General features: G+C 43.4%; 3 protein-coding genes across 7 annotated transcripts in view; 2 read left to right on the top strand and 1 right to left on the bottom strand.

Annotated features, from left to right (window-relative positions):
* Positions 1-326: 326 nt before the first annotated feature.
* On the bottom strand, positions 327-5,021 carry LOC106749281 (G2/mitotic-specific cyclin-A). Of its 3 annotated transcripts, XM_014628585.1 has the most exons (7): positions 4,775-5,020; positions 4,483-4,692; positions 3,449-3,919; positions 2,797-3,020; positions 2,312-2,516; positions 1,893-2,140; positions 327-1,699 (listed from the first exon to the last, which is right to left on the bottom strand). In XM_014628585.1, the coding sequence occupies exons 2-7, from the start codon at positions 4,657-4,659 to the stop codon at positions 1,609-1,611; spliced, it is 1,416 nt and encodes a 471-aa protein (XP_014484071.1). In that variant the 5' UTR covers positions 4,660-4,692; positions 4,775-5,020; the 3' UTR covers positions 327-1,608. The 3 variants fall into 3 exon arrangements, with proteins under 3 accessions (XP_014484071.1, XP_014484072.1, XP_014484070.1); XM_014628586.1 differs by having other exon boundaries at positions 3,449-3,916; positions 4,483-5,021; XM_014628584.1 differs by having other exon boundaries at positions 4,483-5,020.
* A 1,166-nt stretch (positions 5,022-6,187) lies between these two features.
* LOC106749288 (DNA-binding protein K10-like) lies at positions 6,188-10,652 on the top strand. 3 transcript variants are annotated; one of them, XR_001374842.1, is made up of 4 exons: positions 6,188-7,022; positions 7,251-7,442; positions 8,049-10,046; positions 10,318-10,643. XR_001374842.1 is itself a non-coding variant. In XM_014628601.1 (3 exons), exons 1-3 carry the CDS (start codon positions 6,591-6,593, stop codon positions 7,956-7,958), a joined length of 633 nt encoding a protein of 210 aa, XP_014484087.1. In that variant the 5' UTR covers positions 6,188-6,590; the 3' UTR covers positions 7,959-10,652. The 3 variants fall into 3 exon arrangements, 2 of the variants coding, with proteins under 2 accessions (XP_014484087.1, XP_014484085.1); XM_014628601.1 differs by having other exon boundaries at positions 7,950-10,652; XM_014628599.1 differs by having other exon boundaries at positions 8,049-10,649.
* Positions 10,653-13,986: 3,334 nt separating this feature from the next.
* LOC106749285 (zinc finger CCCH domain-containing protein 13) overlaps positions 13,987-14,956 on the top strand; it is a 25,386-nt gene continuing 24,416 nt past the window's right edge. The window contains exon 1 of the mRNA XM_014628596.1: positions 13,987-14,309. The gene's annotated coding sequence lies outside the window, so the exon portion shown is untranslated. The remainder of the gene's footprint in view (positions 14,310-14,956) is intronic.

Here is a 14,956-nt window from a genome sequence, read left to right as displayed (position 1 = left end):
TCAATTATAATATTTAAATGTGGTGCAATAAGCACTAAGTCTGACATATGAAAATATAATATAAAAGACATTCGCGTAAATACATTCAGGACGTTTCTAATCTCACTGAGAAAAGGATGTCGGTGTTATAAAAACCTAGAAGGTTTCACAAAAAGGGCCACTTTTTGAACTTCCTTCCATATCTTTTTGTGTTATTTTAAATCCCTTCACATGAGGAGACTTCGACGAGCTTCTCTTGCCCCGTGAGCGCGTTACTTGGAAAAAACCAACTTGTATTTTATCGACGTCAATATATTCCTCGGGAAATTTCACTTTTTTTTCTTTTGTTTTTTTTTTCTCTTCGTGGCCACTGGAGAAAACTATCTGTGGTACAGATAGTTGTACAATTTACAGATTATACAATTTACAATTAACGCAGAACTGAGAATGTGTAATCATTTCACGGTATATGATTTAGTAACATTTTTTTCCCTATATATCTATACTTGAATTCGTACGAACATACTTCTCTCACGTATATCGACTTGAACATGTAGGTATTTCGCGTGGCATATATATTAAAAATACGAACAATCATGCTGTGCAGTAAAACGGCCGCATACGCATATAGTCGCAGATATATTCTTAATTACAGCCAATTTAGAATTATATTCATGTATCATGAATGGATGGGGGAAAATGGTAGATGTGTCTCATAGAACATTACCGTCGATGAGTAATTTTATATCTCGAGAAAACTATGACGGCACAATCGTTGCACAGCGTATAAAGTCAAAATGTTCTTGTACAGTGCACAGTACAGTGGATATACAAGGTAATAGTTATTTATTACGATATTCTAGGTATCATGATTAGCATCAAATATTTAGTTCGCTTTATCGGAGATATTTGATGCTAATCATGATACCTAGAATATCGTAATAAATAACTGTACAAAGATTGGGAAGAAATTGGTCGAAACAATAAAATTTCATCGGGTAACATCTCCAATAAAATGTCCTTTACAGTTAGTGGCCCGTTATCCACCCATAAAACAATAATAAATAAAATTTGTTTTGCTTTGCCTAAAGTTGTTATTTAGGAGTGAGTAGAGCTCAATGGAAATCAAAATTAACCATTTGCATGCGTCATTCCGGTGCATTAGAGTCGGTATGAGTCCTTAATATCTTAAAAACATATATATATATATATCTATAAATGCAATTTCATGGCACCCACAAATCTTCCACTCGTTGGTACAATAACGGAATTTTAAAAAAGTTGATTAAAATTTGGCATCATAAAATACACACATGACCAGAGACATGTAAAATATCATAGTACGGGGCAGGAAAGAGAGAAAAAAAAATATATGAATATGATATTTTAATGCAGAGCCAAAGTATGTTCGCTCTTGCATAACATACCAACCAATTAAACTTAGAGAGACTAATAGAAACAACTCGCATGCCCTGCATTCACATTAGTCAAATAGGTCAGTCTTGCCCTAATCCCTCCCTTTTTCACTTCCCGATGACTTATTGGACTCTCACGGTAGACAAGTTGATCGTCAATTAAACGCCAAACTTTGTTACTGTTCGGTGTTTCAATCCTGTCTGACGGATTTTATTAAGGGTTTCCCTCCTCGTCTTCTTCGCTTACATCTTCGCATGATACCGCCTCGGTACTACGAGGTAACAGCAGAGAAACATGACCGTACCTGGAAAAAGATTCGTTTTATACTAATTTGCGTTATCTTGAACAATATTATTTGTTATCGTAACGCTAACATCACTCCCTGTCACACATCTTTATTGATATTTGATAATCACATCTTCATTATATGATCATTCTGTGATCGTTATATGATTATTCGGTTGTCACATTATCGCGTAATTTGTCTGTGCTCTCACTTGTTACTTCTATACTTCTCTTGTATCGCCTGTTGTTGTATGTTGGGAGCATTGCAAAAGGTTCTGTTCAGGTTATTGATACATTCTGCAAGAGTTTTCAGATCGTATCCGGTCGATAGTTCTAACTCGTGCGGCCAGACCTCCTCTTGCATTGTGTGCCGTGCAAGCGCCAATGCAGAAGCCGCCAAGTGGCTGGGTAAGTATTGAAGGTATGGGTCCGCCTCGAGCAGCGACAGTTCGCACAAGTACTGATAACAATGTGAGACAAACTTACAAAAGGTACAGGGGAAAAGTAGACGGCTAATCAAAAATAGATTGAAAAATATAATTCAAGACATTCGAGCACCAAAACTCAACGCATTGGCTCTCGTTGTCTCAGAATTGATTCAAAGGCCAGAATCTACTCGTGGTGTACTTACCATTGCCAAAAACTTAATTTTGTCTGACAAATTGTTACTGATGCAGTAATCCATGAGGAATGTAAGAGGCGTGGGTACACTCAGGTCGAAAGCCAACACTCTCAGTATCAGATTTTCCATGCGCAACACCTGCTTTTTCGTATACGTATCGTCTGTGATATATACAAATTCTCCTACGTCAGGAGCGTAAATTTCCTCATATTTCCTATTGAGCACACGCAATTATGAAACTACTTTCTTTCTTAAATATTTACTCCAACGTGTCTTAATCTTTTAAATGCTTAATCATTGTAAAAGATTAAAGTTGAAAATGAAGACTATATCTTGACTTCAAATAATGTAAAGCATTGGCAAGCGCAAGGCCCCACGTTCGATTCCCGACCTGGTAACCTTGCGCTTCTGGTATACTTTCCCTCCAACTCTTACAATATGTACAACAATCTGGCGTCCCATTGAATTTCATGTTATTTGTCTGGAAAACTTACGCTGCGATAAACATAGCAGCAGCTCCGACAAGTTGTAACTTTGATCGCACAACACTCATATACGATAGGAAACGGTCTATATATGAAACAGCCAAGTAAAGTGTGTCATTCTGTAACCGATATTCTTCTACTACTTCCACAAGCCACTCTACTAGGATAGATCTCATTGCGTACGTAATATCGGGTTGTTTCTTCATATAACCAGCCTTGGCTCTATGCATAGCCTGAAATCAAACGACCGAGAATGAAAAGTTTACACTTTTTTAGAGTAAAGCGTAATTGAAATTGAAAATAATTTTCGTTCTTATTGCTACAATATATTTACAAAGACGAGCACGGCATAGCGGATAGCAGCTGATCTGCTATACTAGAGGACCCGGTTCGCCTCTCGGTAGAATGAAAATATTTTCATACGCTCGTGTCTCCTCTCCGATGGAGTGACAAACCACCGAGAGAGTATATTTGCCATGAAAACCTCACTCAACTGCCGTTCGGAATCGGCGTTAAAGTGTAGGTCCCATATATCTGTATATAATCTGCGCACCGCAAATATATGCGAGAAAGAGGTAGGCTCTACAAAGGGCTGTAGCGCCAAGAAGAAAAAGAAGAATATTTGCAAAGACAAATTAATATAACATACAAATAAACGTACCTCTACCTCACGTAAATAACTGTATATGTCAGATCTATATTCATCCATATCAAAAAAATCAATTTCTCTAGAATTTCTTCGGTTCGCATGATCTTCTTGTCGGCGTTCATTACTATATGAAAGTTCCTCGCATAACATAGGATTATCTGATAAATAGGGTTTATCATTCTGATTCTTCTTCTGACTAATATCCATGCTATCATGAAACACTGCCGGAATACACGATTCACTGATATTCTCTTCTACTTTTACTACTTCTCTATCCAATTTCACCTCTGCTTCTTGCTTGGTTTTCATCTCTTTCTTCTCCTTTGAATCTCTAAGTACAACAGAGGTTTCCTCTTCCAATTTGTCCTCATAAATCTTAAAAACTGGCTCCTCCTTTTTGTCTTCATAAATTTTAAAAGACTCATACTGCGTTGGTATAACTGGTTTCGTCTTGACATATTTATCGTCCTTACAAACCTCCTGCTAAGGAAGAACAAATCAATAGCAATCAAGATCAGCCTGAAATTTTCTATAGCTTATACGTAGGTTACTATGTATCATTGAATTTCAATATATTATGTCATAGGCTGGTATTCATAGTCAGGTCTTACATATAAGACCTTCTTAAGTTCATCTGCAGATGTTACATGGATCATTGGAATACCTAAAGATAAACTTAAGAAGGTCTTAAATAAAGACCCAACTCCGAATACTAGTCAAATAGACATCAATACTCAACTTCACGACAATAAAAGTCGTACAACACAGTATTTATATCGCAGTATTTATTATACATGAATAAAATTTATATCAATACACAAGAGAATTTGATTATGACACGTTCGAAGTTTGAATTCAGAAAACCATCATGTGGATTCTTTTTGAGTAATTTATTCGAGACATGAATAGTAAAATTATAATATTGAACAACCCACAGTAACGTGCCTGTGTCATCATTTGTTACCTCGGAAAAATGACATTCATAACATGAAGATACCACAAGAAGGAAGACAAGATCGTACTTAACGATAGATGGACATACGTACAGGTTTGGGTAGTATATTTCCTGCACAATTATTGTTCAGGACACCCAGGACAGCGCGTCTGTTCTGAAATGCTTGAGCTTGAGCATGAGCCATGGTGCCATTGATACCCTTGGCGCGACCACGCAGGTCGGCGGCGATGCGATTTTCCTGATCCTCGTGTATCCTGATCGCGGCCATATTCCTGCTCCGTCCTCACAAGATCCTTTTGTTCTTCGACGAAGCAGTTGTTTCACTCGTTATGGTTAGGTATGTGTGTAATATCCGCGATATGTATTAACGGAGGTGAAATTACTTAGCCTCTCCCGCCAACGAAGTAACACCGAAAAGGGACAAAAACGAAAATCCGACGAACCCACTGATACGTGCCGCTGTCGCGTCCCGCCGCCACAAATTCTTAAGGTATCCGATCGTTTGGAAGTGGCTTTAATGCATAGCAAGCGAGGACACGTACAGGGACGTACGGCACACAGCGAACTTCAGTTGCCGTTTGATTCAAACAAACGTAGCTTCAACAGCTGGCGGGACGTTACGAGGCGTCTCACAAAACCGGCCAATGACAGATGGTGATGGGCCGTGGGAAACACACTGACCAATCGCGATGCGCCTGCCATATCGCTCGTTCGCCAAGACATCTTCCCCTTTCCCCTCGAAGCGATGAAGTTGGCGTTGTTACAGCTTTTGAAAAGAAAATCATGTTGATGACATTCCGGTGCCGCTGGTATCCGTTGGAGTGTTCAAAATGATGGATTCATCGTCTCATGAGGAAGCGTGTTATTTTCGCATTAGCGGTGTTTAACACTAAACTCGAAGAGAGGAGTTAACAATGTACAATAAGTGTAAAAAGAATGAAGGAAAAGGTGAAGCGAACGATTACCGAGTCCCGATTAAAATTGATATTAAACGAGGTACGTTCTCGAGACGATTGCGATTTTATAGAATAATACAGAATAACTTTTTATCTCTTTATTCCTCTAATATTTATTTGCAATAACTTGTATTTGTTGTTGTTCTTTTAAAAAAAGAATTAACAAATACGTGAGTTAAAATTGGATAGTGCCAGCGTTTAGCAAAAGTAGAGAGAAACTTCAAAGCCGCCACCGGAAGTCTTCGATACGCCACCTGAGAAAATAGATGCAAACTACATTAGGTTAGATAAGGAGGTTTGGATCGTTGTTCCTTGTCTAACCTAAAAAACGTATCAGACTACACGTTGGAGATTCAGATTAAGTCGAAATTTGACCAATCGATGCAAAGTTCACTAAATTTCACTAAACTTGAGTTTAGTAATTTTGCTGATTAGTTAAATTTCAATTTAATCTCAATCCTAAAAGCTTCTGCCCACAGGGCGCGGAAATGCTTGCCGCGCGGCAAGAAGTGTTGCGACAGCCAATAAACTTTCAGTTCTCGTGGAAAAACGGCACATTGATTGGCTACAGCGTCGCTTTTTGCCGCTGGGCAAGTGTTGCTACGTCCCGTGGACAGAAGCCATAAACCATAAGAAATTAACCAATCACAGTCGAATGTGAGGAGAATAGTCGACTGTGATTGGTCAATTTCTCAAGGCTTATGGTTTCTGTTCACAGGACACGGTAGCCAATCAACATGCCGTTTTTCAGTAAGAAGTAGAAGTTTATTGGTCAGAAGCCATAATTCGGATGCTTTTTCGAAGGTAGCCTCGTCAGGTGAAAACACCGAGACGCGATTCACCAAGTTCATGATTGTTCGTCGCCGTGGTCGATCCCACAACTGTACTGCGAGGCCCACGTTGTCTTGTTGCTTTTCGATCGTCAACAAACTCGGACGAGTCGCGCAGTGGTCTCGCTCGCGTATCGCCAAGGATACGTACACCGGTAACTTTTACCACGACGTTCGAAATATTGACGGTTCTTCGCATCAGATGGACGAGAAAACTCGGCAACGCGTAACTTCGTCGGATTGTTGAGAACGCATTAATAATACACTTGTCGCGCACAGCAGCCTTCGTTGCGGTTCCTAACCTCGCGCCGGCTTTCTACTTATCCTCGGTAACGAAGTACACGTGCACGATTGGTAGGGACATCGTAAGCAGAAGAGAGCGCTCACCAGGAGTCGGAGTGCGATAACAGAGAATGAGCCCACTCAACAGAGGTCCGCTTATAGGGGGTCGAATACCACCGGCCGGAATGCGTCCTTTACCGCCGCCCAGGTTCGGCGGTATGCCGCCGAGGATGCCGCTGCCGATGAGCCCGGTGTTCAGCAACCCTGGCCCGCTGAGACAAAGACTGTTGCCAATGTTGCCACCGCGACCGGCCGGTTTGTCACGTCCCAACGGCCTGTTACCCAACGGTCTCTTCCCAGGACCCAGGGTACGCGGTATGGTACCTGGTATCGCGCCGCCGATGTTACCACGTGGCCTCGGGCCGCGTAATCCGATGCGACATTGGTACAGGAGGATACCTCCGCCGCCGTTGCCGCCACAGATGATACCACCTAGATTCGTGGGTAACGGTAGTGCCAAGAGCAAAGCGTTGAACAACACGAAGAAAGTCAACAAACTCGAGGTATGTATTCGTCACTCGGTGTGCGCGACCGATTGTTTATCGACTGGTCAAAAGTCGCTTTCTTCGTCCTTGAATTGTATGTAATTTGCCGATTTACCAGTGACTTGTAGCAAGAGGCTCGAGATAGATATTCTTTAAGTGTGCTACATGACGACTCACATTAGTAATATTCGGTAATTTCCTTCCTAGTGCTCATAAGTGTTCTCACTTAAAAATATGGTTGTTTAGGTATTAGAATTAAAGAAGCCATGGATGACGGATGAAATTCGTACTGAGATACAAAAGAAAAATAAACTGTATGCTAAAGCAAAAAAGAACAAAGATGCGGTAGAATGGGAGGAATTTAAGGATCTACGAAACAAAGTAACCAGGATGATAAGAGATGCGAAAAATGAATATCTCACCAAGCATCCTGAACAGGTACTTCCTTTAGGCTCTAGAGCAAATAAATTTACTTATTATAATAAATATTGTAGTATATTTTTATCTTATATTTCTATAATCTAGATATATATTCTGTCTAATAAGAACATGACCGACATAACTTTTAAATTATTATAAAAATAATATCAACATTATTTATGTACTACACCAGGCCTGTCGGACAGTTTGCACTTTTCCATGAATTTCGCCGACTGCCATCCCCACTTCTCTCGTTTTATAATATTTAAGCTCTTCTCGGAGACGTTAGACATTCAATTTCAAAAATAATATTAGCTAGAAATCGTATAGGGATTTGACGAATGTTGCTTTGTTCACTGTTTAGAGAAATATTATTACTATACTAATAATAATAATAACAACAATAGTAATATTTTTTTACTAACAATAATACTCAAGAAAATCAATTGGGGACGATGACGAGACAAGAGGTGAGCGACTCGATCAATCGTCTTTTGCCTAAATGATATCGTTATATATTCGCAGCTTCATTGATTGAAAATCACATATGCAGTTGTAAAGAAACTTGGACAAAATCAAAGGAAAGGACGATGGTATCAGACAAATGAAAATTGTTTTCCGCAGATCACGAAATTAAGAAGAATTCCATGTGCTCCGTCTCGTGCGACACGTTGAACCTAAAATCGATGTTAGAAAACAATCAGAAATCCACGAGCAGAGTCATCGACATGAGAGATGACACAACGAATAAAAATATCGTCAAGAGCTATCCGAGAAAAAGTAAGGTGTATCCGTTTGGCTCCAAACTGAGCAGCATCCGAAAGGAGATGAAAGAATTTTGCGACAGTATGGGTAGATTTGTTGACGAAAACAAGATAGTGTTCAAAAACGGCGAGGTGGAAGGATTCTGGAAATCAGAAAGCGACAGACGGGGATTCGCAAACCGACCGGTCGATGAGCGCGAAACTCGAGAAACCGAGGCTCCGTGAGGTTCCGCGAGCGAGAAAGATCGTTTACGATGATGAAGCACCAAGGAAAGAAACCTGAAGGTTCAAGAGATCATAAAGAAATGGGAGAACGAAGCTCAACGGGAGTCGAGAATATTGGAACGAATGAAAATTTTTATCGTCCATCAGCAGACGAGGAGCGGAGAAATTGGACGTGTGAAGTTAGCACCCCAACATTAGTTTTCGATAGTTCTGTTAGTTTCTGATTAGAGTTCCAGCTTTCTTTCGAAGAGTATAGAGGAATATAGGAATACTCTTATATTAACACTTAAAAAAAAAACGAAAAACGGGGTGCTAAATTCACACCTAACATCAAGATCGGATAGTTCTGAATAGCTCATTTGATGTATTTCGAAAAGTTCTAGAGTTTCTGATGCAAAAGAAAATTTTTCGATTTCTTTCAAAAATTAAAAAAAAATTCGAAAAAATATGATATCGAGCCCGAATAGTTCTGAATAGCGCATTTGATTCCTCTCGACGAGTTCTAAAGTTCCTGATAGGTAAAAAATATCAAATATTTATAATTGTTTAAAAAAATCGACATCGAAAGTTACCAGAGGCAGACATTTGAGGTCGAATAACTTCTTAAATATTGGTCGGATCGCTTTGAACCATATTAATTTCTTGTAGAACTCGTCGAGTACTGTTAAAAACTACCACCAGAACTCTTACGTATCAAAATATTTCGATACGAACTTGGAAATATTTCATAAATGCTGACGATTAAATTCGAGTAACTTCATAAATATTGGTCGAATCGCCTTGAACCATAATAATTTCTTGCAGAACTCCTCGGCTATCAGCGAAATACGCAGCCGGAACTCCTACAACTCTTAAAAAAAGATTTCGATGTGGACTTAAAAATATTTCAAGTGTCGCACACATCAGACAGAATAACTTCTTAATTAATGTTTGGATCGCTTCGGACTATAATTATTTCTTGTAGAACTCGTCGAGAACTATCTAAAACTGCCGCCAGAACTTCTGGAACTCTTACGTATCAAAATATTTCGATACGGACTTAGAGATATTTCATAAATGCTGACATTTCAATTCGAATAATTTCTTAAATATTGGTCGGATCGCATTGAACCATAATAATTTGTTGTCGAGCTCGTGGAGAACTATCTAAAATTGCCGCCAGAACTCCTTATACTCTTAAATGTAAGCAGATTGTATAAACATGCCGTTTTCAATAAATCTACCTTGTCAGAAAATTTTCTAATGTCTTCCAAGCATTCTGAAGGTTGTTTTGGATGAAACTTTAAGAATTGCAACTGTTTCGCTTTGAGTTTTGAATTGCATGTGGGTTGTATAAGAAATCATTCTCGGAAGCGATCTAATTTACCTTATTTACCTTTATATAGCTTATATAAAAACTAATGATATATAAAAAAATCTATCGGCCGACTGATATTCAAAGTCGAATAACATCATAAACATAATTTGGGGCTCAGGATCTAAACTGAGGAAAAGAGTAGGATGTTATGATGTCGTCAGATCTAAATAACCGTAGGAGCAGCACCATCCACTATTCTTTACTACTACTTTATTACTACTACCATAACAGGGAATTAGCTTTGGGATTTTAAGAAGGCACACCATATTACATCAGGTAAAATAACAGCGTTTAAAACACGGTCTTCTTGCGCATCTGATCTGGCCATACGTCAAACTGCAGGAGAATTTGTATAAGAACAGCAAAACCATTTGTCAATGTATTATGCTTGAATTCTCGCTGCTTTTTGCTACAAAGGCTCATGTTTATTTCAAAAGAACGGTACATTATATCTTATTCAAAGTATTGTCCTTCGGAAGCTGCAACCCTCTCCCACTTTTCGGGTAACACATGGATTCCGCGGTAGAAAAATTCAGATTCTTTCAAGGTGTTCCAGTCATCCAGCCTTTTCCGATATCTTTGAAAGAATTGAAGTGCTGCTCAGAAAGGCCATGCTGCATCGACCGAAACAAGTGGTAATCTGACGGAGCAACGTCTGGTGAATAGTGGGGTAAGGCATCCCATCCAAATGCCTCCAAGATTTCTTTCACTGGTGTTGCCATGTCAACACGTGGTCTAGCGTTGTCATGGGAGACAATAATTTTGTCATGTCTTTTGACGTATTGCGGGCGTTTATCTTGGAGTGCTCGATTCAAATTGAGTAATTGTCCTCGGTAGCGTTCAGCATTGATGGTTTGACTCGGTTGCAGCAGCTCATAATACACTTCTTCTTGTTGAGGCAGGGAAAATGCGCATCCCCTGAGAATCCGGGGAGACTCCCGGGAGTATGTAGGACTCTCCCGTCTCTTATAAGGAGAGACGGGCATACCCACTAAAACCCCTGCCGCGATCCTTTTCTAATGGTTTGGCGGGGGCATCACGGGCATCTCCAGCGGCATACTTTCTCGCCCCCCCCCCCGCGCGGGCTGTGGACCACCTGACCAGGGCTTCGACTCTCACAAGGGAGATGTTGGTTCTCAGCATCTCCCAAGTGCCAACCCCACCTCCTCGTGGTGTGAGTCGGAAACGCTGGAGGAGGACGCAGCACTCCTCCTGGCGGCTAACGGGGCTCTGGCTTGGACTACGCTACCATCCCCCCGAGTGATACGCGGGGAGGGATCCATTGGTTCGACCTCGTCAGGGGATCGTCCCTCGTGGTCTGTCGGCGGCTCGAGCGGTGTGAAATCCGCCGAGACAGCAAGTCCGGCGTGCTGGAGCCTCGGGGTCGGATTCTCCCGCTTCCTCCCACCCTTCCCTTTCATCCCTCCTGACAAAATCACAGCATTATCGCGAACAGGCAAGCTGTCCTCACGCGGTGTCTCCAGAATTTCCCCTTCCATCCCTCCTGAGAGATTCACTGCGTTACCACGAACCGATAAGCTGTTCTCACGCGGTTCAACCCTTCCCCTCAACCCCTTCTGTGAGAATCACTGCATTACCGCGGACAGGTAAGCTGTCCCTACGCGCGGTATAATCTTCAAATCCCTTCTTCCCTTCGATCCTGTGACAATCACTGCATTACCGTGGCTAGGTAAGCTTCTATTTCATAGACGAAAAAAATTACATAGTAACGAGATAGAAAACTCGGTACATCCTCAATGGAAATTGAATATCAAACGCCATCCAGTAACCGTCTAGTAGAACATAGTAATCATGAGTAAAAATTGAATGTTAGAATTGTCTATCCACTAGATAGTAAATTTGTATTTTACATCATTGTCTACATCCAAATTTACTATCTAATAGTTGGACAGTTCTGACAACTAATTTCGAAATTTAGGATTTATAATGCGTTGCTACCAAACAGTTGCTAGGCAAGCAAACTCACGTCTTAGGTTGACATTTACTATGAAATTAAATTAGTTTCAAATAAAAACACCATTAAAATCATTCGAAAGCGAAACCTGCGTTTCTGCACAGAAGGCCTTTTGTAACGGGACTCGATTCGTCGGCCTTCCGTGCGGCGGAAAGCCCGCTCAATTCGAGCAAAAAGAGGAAAATGGAGAAAACGAGGAATGAGAAACGTCGTCCTTGGTGGCCGGTGATAGAGGAAGAAAGGACTCCTCCGTCGTTCTCGAGAGGCCGAGAAAGCAGCGGACGAACCTGCGACACGAGGCCAGACGCTCGTCTCTTTGTAACGAGCAGGGCTCCTCCGCTTCACTTCGCGAGATCGTCGCGAAGTTTCAGGCCACCCAGGAGCAAAGCAAGCTCCCTCGGTCTGACTGACTTCAGTTTCCTTCAATTTTCTCGATTAACAACGCTAATTAAACTCGCGATATCTCGCCGGCGCGAGATAAAACTTATCTTCGGCGCGACACGTAAACAAGGCCGCGAGAGCGAGAAATCACGCGCAAACCGCTCGGATCTCTTCCTCGCGAGGAAGAATTAAATATAAATTCCACGACGCGCTGTGATACATAAGCCGGGGTGAGTAATTAATTACACCCGATGACCCTCGCGCCGTTGTACGGCGTTACGCAACGGACGTAAGACGATTTTCCCGCGCGATGCGTTACGTGACGCGCGGCGTAATTCTTACAACCAGTTTGTAATGATGATTATGACGCTCCCGCAGGATCCTTCGAGCGCGTATACGCCGCCGGTGACGAGCGGTATCGCTGTTTCCTTCAAATGTCACCAGAAGTCATCGAGAAGCGCGCGTACGGACGCTTACTTAATGTCACGCGTTAAATATCTTCTCGACGTTCTCATCTCGCCGAGCCGTTCGTTTTCTAATGAGAGATCCGGTTACTCCCTTCGGAGTATCGACGACTCCGTCCCACTTGGTGCAGGGGACCCTGAGGAGAATTTATTGAAAATCTCGAGGACGCGACGAGGATCCGCCGAGGATCTTCCGTAACAAACCCGTAGTCGCAATTTTAATCCTACATTAAGTCTAGTTTAGTTCTGTCTTCAAAGGTCTTTGTGTTCCTTTGATACTGCGAGTGGAGAGTTATCGCCGTTTTCTCCATTCGGGAACTTAATGTAGAAGCTAGAATTTAGACTCCGGAGGTCTCAACTCCACGGAAAAGAAGATTTTAGGCGTCCATATGTTACAAACAATCCGGCTACCGCAGCTAATCTCACTTTTCCGGGCCTATTTGTAGCATTGAAGAAGCGCTTATTGTGCTTCTTCGACGCTGTAAGTGGGAACTTACTTTCGTTTTCTCCGCTTGAAGACTTGCCGGAGAATTGAAAATCTCGAGGCCCGAGTCGGGACTTGAGGCCTGCTTGAAGTCTAATTAATTAAGGAAAATTTCGCCTCGGGAACGGACAAGCAAGTCTTCCACGGCTTGCCGAACAGTCCTCATCGGCGAGGAAGCATCCTCTCGCGAGGCCGTACGCATGGCCTACGACTATTTCGGCTATGCCTCGTCAGGGCATTCCCTCTCGACGTTCCACTTTCACTCGGCTCCTCTGATTGATCTTTCATACGAATCCTGCGCGCTGGGCTCGGTCAGTGACAGATGACGACGAAGGGACGGCGGGCCTGGAATCCCCCTCGAGCCAAGGCGACCTTTCGTACACCTTTCGTACGCTCCGGGCCCAATATTAACATCCCGTGACAATAGGTGTCAAATCAGCCGCGTTCCGAAGAAATGTCATAAAAATCCGGTGGCATTCGATCGGCCTGAATGTGGTCTCCTCTACCTGTCCAACGCGGCGATCAGACTCTCGCGAGCGGCAACGAGCGAGGTAATGGCAGAAATTAACAATTGAGATCATCCGCCGATCGCGACTGTAATCATGCGCCGTAATGACACGTCGCGGAAATCGGTCCGATGATTATCGGTCCATAAGCAAATATCGCGATCGGCGCGTCGTCGCGACAGCAGCAATGACCTTATCGACATCGGGCGGTCTCGTGTGTGCGAGAGTGTCGAGTTCTGTCAGGTGGCGACGCAGGTGTCTCTCGGCTACGTGCCGCGCCTGCCTTCGCGTGCCTTTCTCTCTCGGGGGCCTCGAGTCCCCCGACGACGGGCCCACGCCAATGCGCGCCGCTCGACTCCATCCTCCTCCTCCTCCTCCGTCTTCGTCGTCGTCGGTCGTAGAAAGCTCAAGCGGACCGATGGTGGTCGGAGCGCAACGCTCCTGCTTTTCCACTTCCATCGCGCAGTCTTCTGGCCGGACCGGAGCCGCGATCTCGCCCCGCACCCACGAAAATACCGTCGCTCGCTTCGGTGCCCATCAGAATCGCGCAAACACTTCCGGCCCGCGTTTTCCCGCCGCAGCACGAGGTGTAAATTTTCCCAAATTCCCGCCCGCCCTCGTATCGCGTATCAGTACTGGTGGATTCGCTGTTTTCTCAAGTGCCAGTTGATGTGAGGACGGTGGTTACATGAGGGATTAGCGAAGAACTAGCGGAGCCGAGAGAGACAGGTTTGCCACTGTTTATTTGTTTCTTTTTCGCGAGCACGCTCTCGATGGATTCGCGAATTTCTCCTCGGCGATCGGGAGGTCGGGCGATCCTCGAGGGATTCTCCCCGATGGGTGTCGTCGCGAGGATTCGTCGATTTCTTCTCGCGCCGCCACGCTGGAACTCGCATGCGACGAACCGCCGTTCGCTGCCGAACGAGCGTTTTCATCCTTCGGTGAAACGCTCGATGCATACGTTTTACTAATCCCGAGCGTGGAATTACAGCCAGCCACGGATCGCGCGTTGCAGCGCGGAGAGAGAAGCGGCCGACAACGAATTTCATGAAATTCGCATTGCGGCTCACCGAGCCCCTAATCACAGTGTTTACCCGGACGGAGGCTCTCCTCCGTCGCGTTGTCCGCGCGTCGTTCTTCTCCTCTTGCGTCAACTCGCGTTAACCCTTAAGCGATGCTTTCGAGAGAAAAATATCGAACGAGCGAGACTCGCCGTTTCCGCCGTTTCTCCTCCTCGAGCCGATTATTCGGTCGCGTCGTGTGGCCAGGACAACGTCGCCGGAGAGTCGCCGCGGAATCACGCCAGGCGACACGCGGCTGGCGAGCCAAATTGATCAACGAGCGGTGGAGAGGAAGGGGGAGAGGGGGGGGGGGGG

Source organism: Dinoponera quadriceps, unplaced genomic scaffold, assembly GCF_001313825.1.
Source record: "Dinoponera quadriceps isolate SergipeBrazil2010 unplaced genomic scaffold, ASM131382v1 scaffold2952, whole genome shotgun sequence".
NCBI classification, from domain to species: Eukaryota; Metazoa; Arthropoda; class Insecta; order Hymenoptera; family Formicidae; genus Dinoponera; species Dinoponera quadriceps.
The sequence above is the reverse complement of the archived record's forward strand: the minus strand, read 5'-3'. Positions and strand labels throughout refer to the sequence as shown.

Bases quoted from the DNA above. Each gene is read 5' to 3' on its own strand.
- LOC106749288 (XM_014628599.1), top strand. From the start codon at position 6,591: ATGAGCCCACTCAACAGAGGTCCGCTTATAGGGGGTCGAATACCACCG. The intron at 7,023-7,250 runs GTATGTATTCGT...ATGGTTGTTTAG, and splicing joins AGAAAGTCAACAAACTCGAG to GTATTAGAATTAAAGAAGCC. The intron at 7,443-8,048 runs GTACTTCCTTTA...TGTTTTCCGCAG, and splicing joins TCACCAAGCATCCTGAACAG to ATCACGAAATTAAGAAGAAT.
- LOC106749281 (XM_014628584.1), bottom strand. From the start codon at position 4,659: ATGGCCGCGATCAGGATACACGAGGATCAGGAAAATCGCATCGCCGCC. The intron at 2,517-2,796 runs GTAAGTTTTCCA...TGTGCTCAATAG, and splicing joins GCTGCTATGTTTATCGCAGC to GAAATATGAGGAAATTTACG. The intron at 1,700-1,892 runs GTGAGAGCACAG...ATCTTTTTCCAG, and splicing joins GAGAAGTATAGAAGTAACAA to GTACGGTCATGTTTCTCTGC.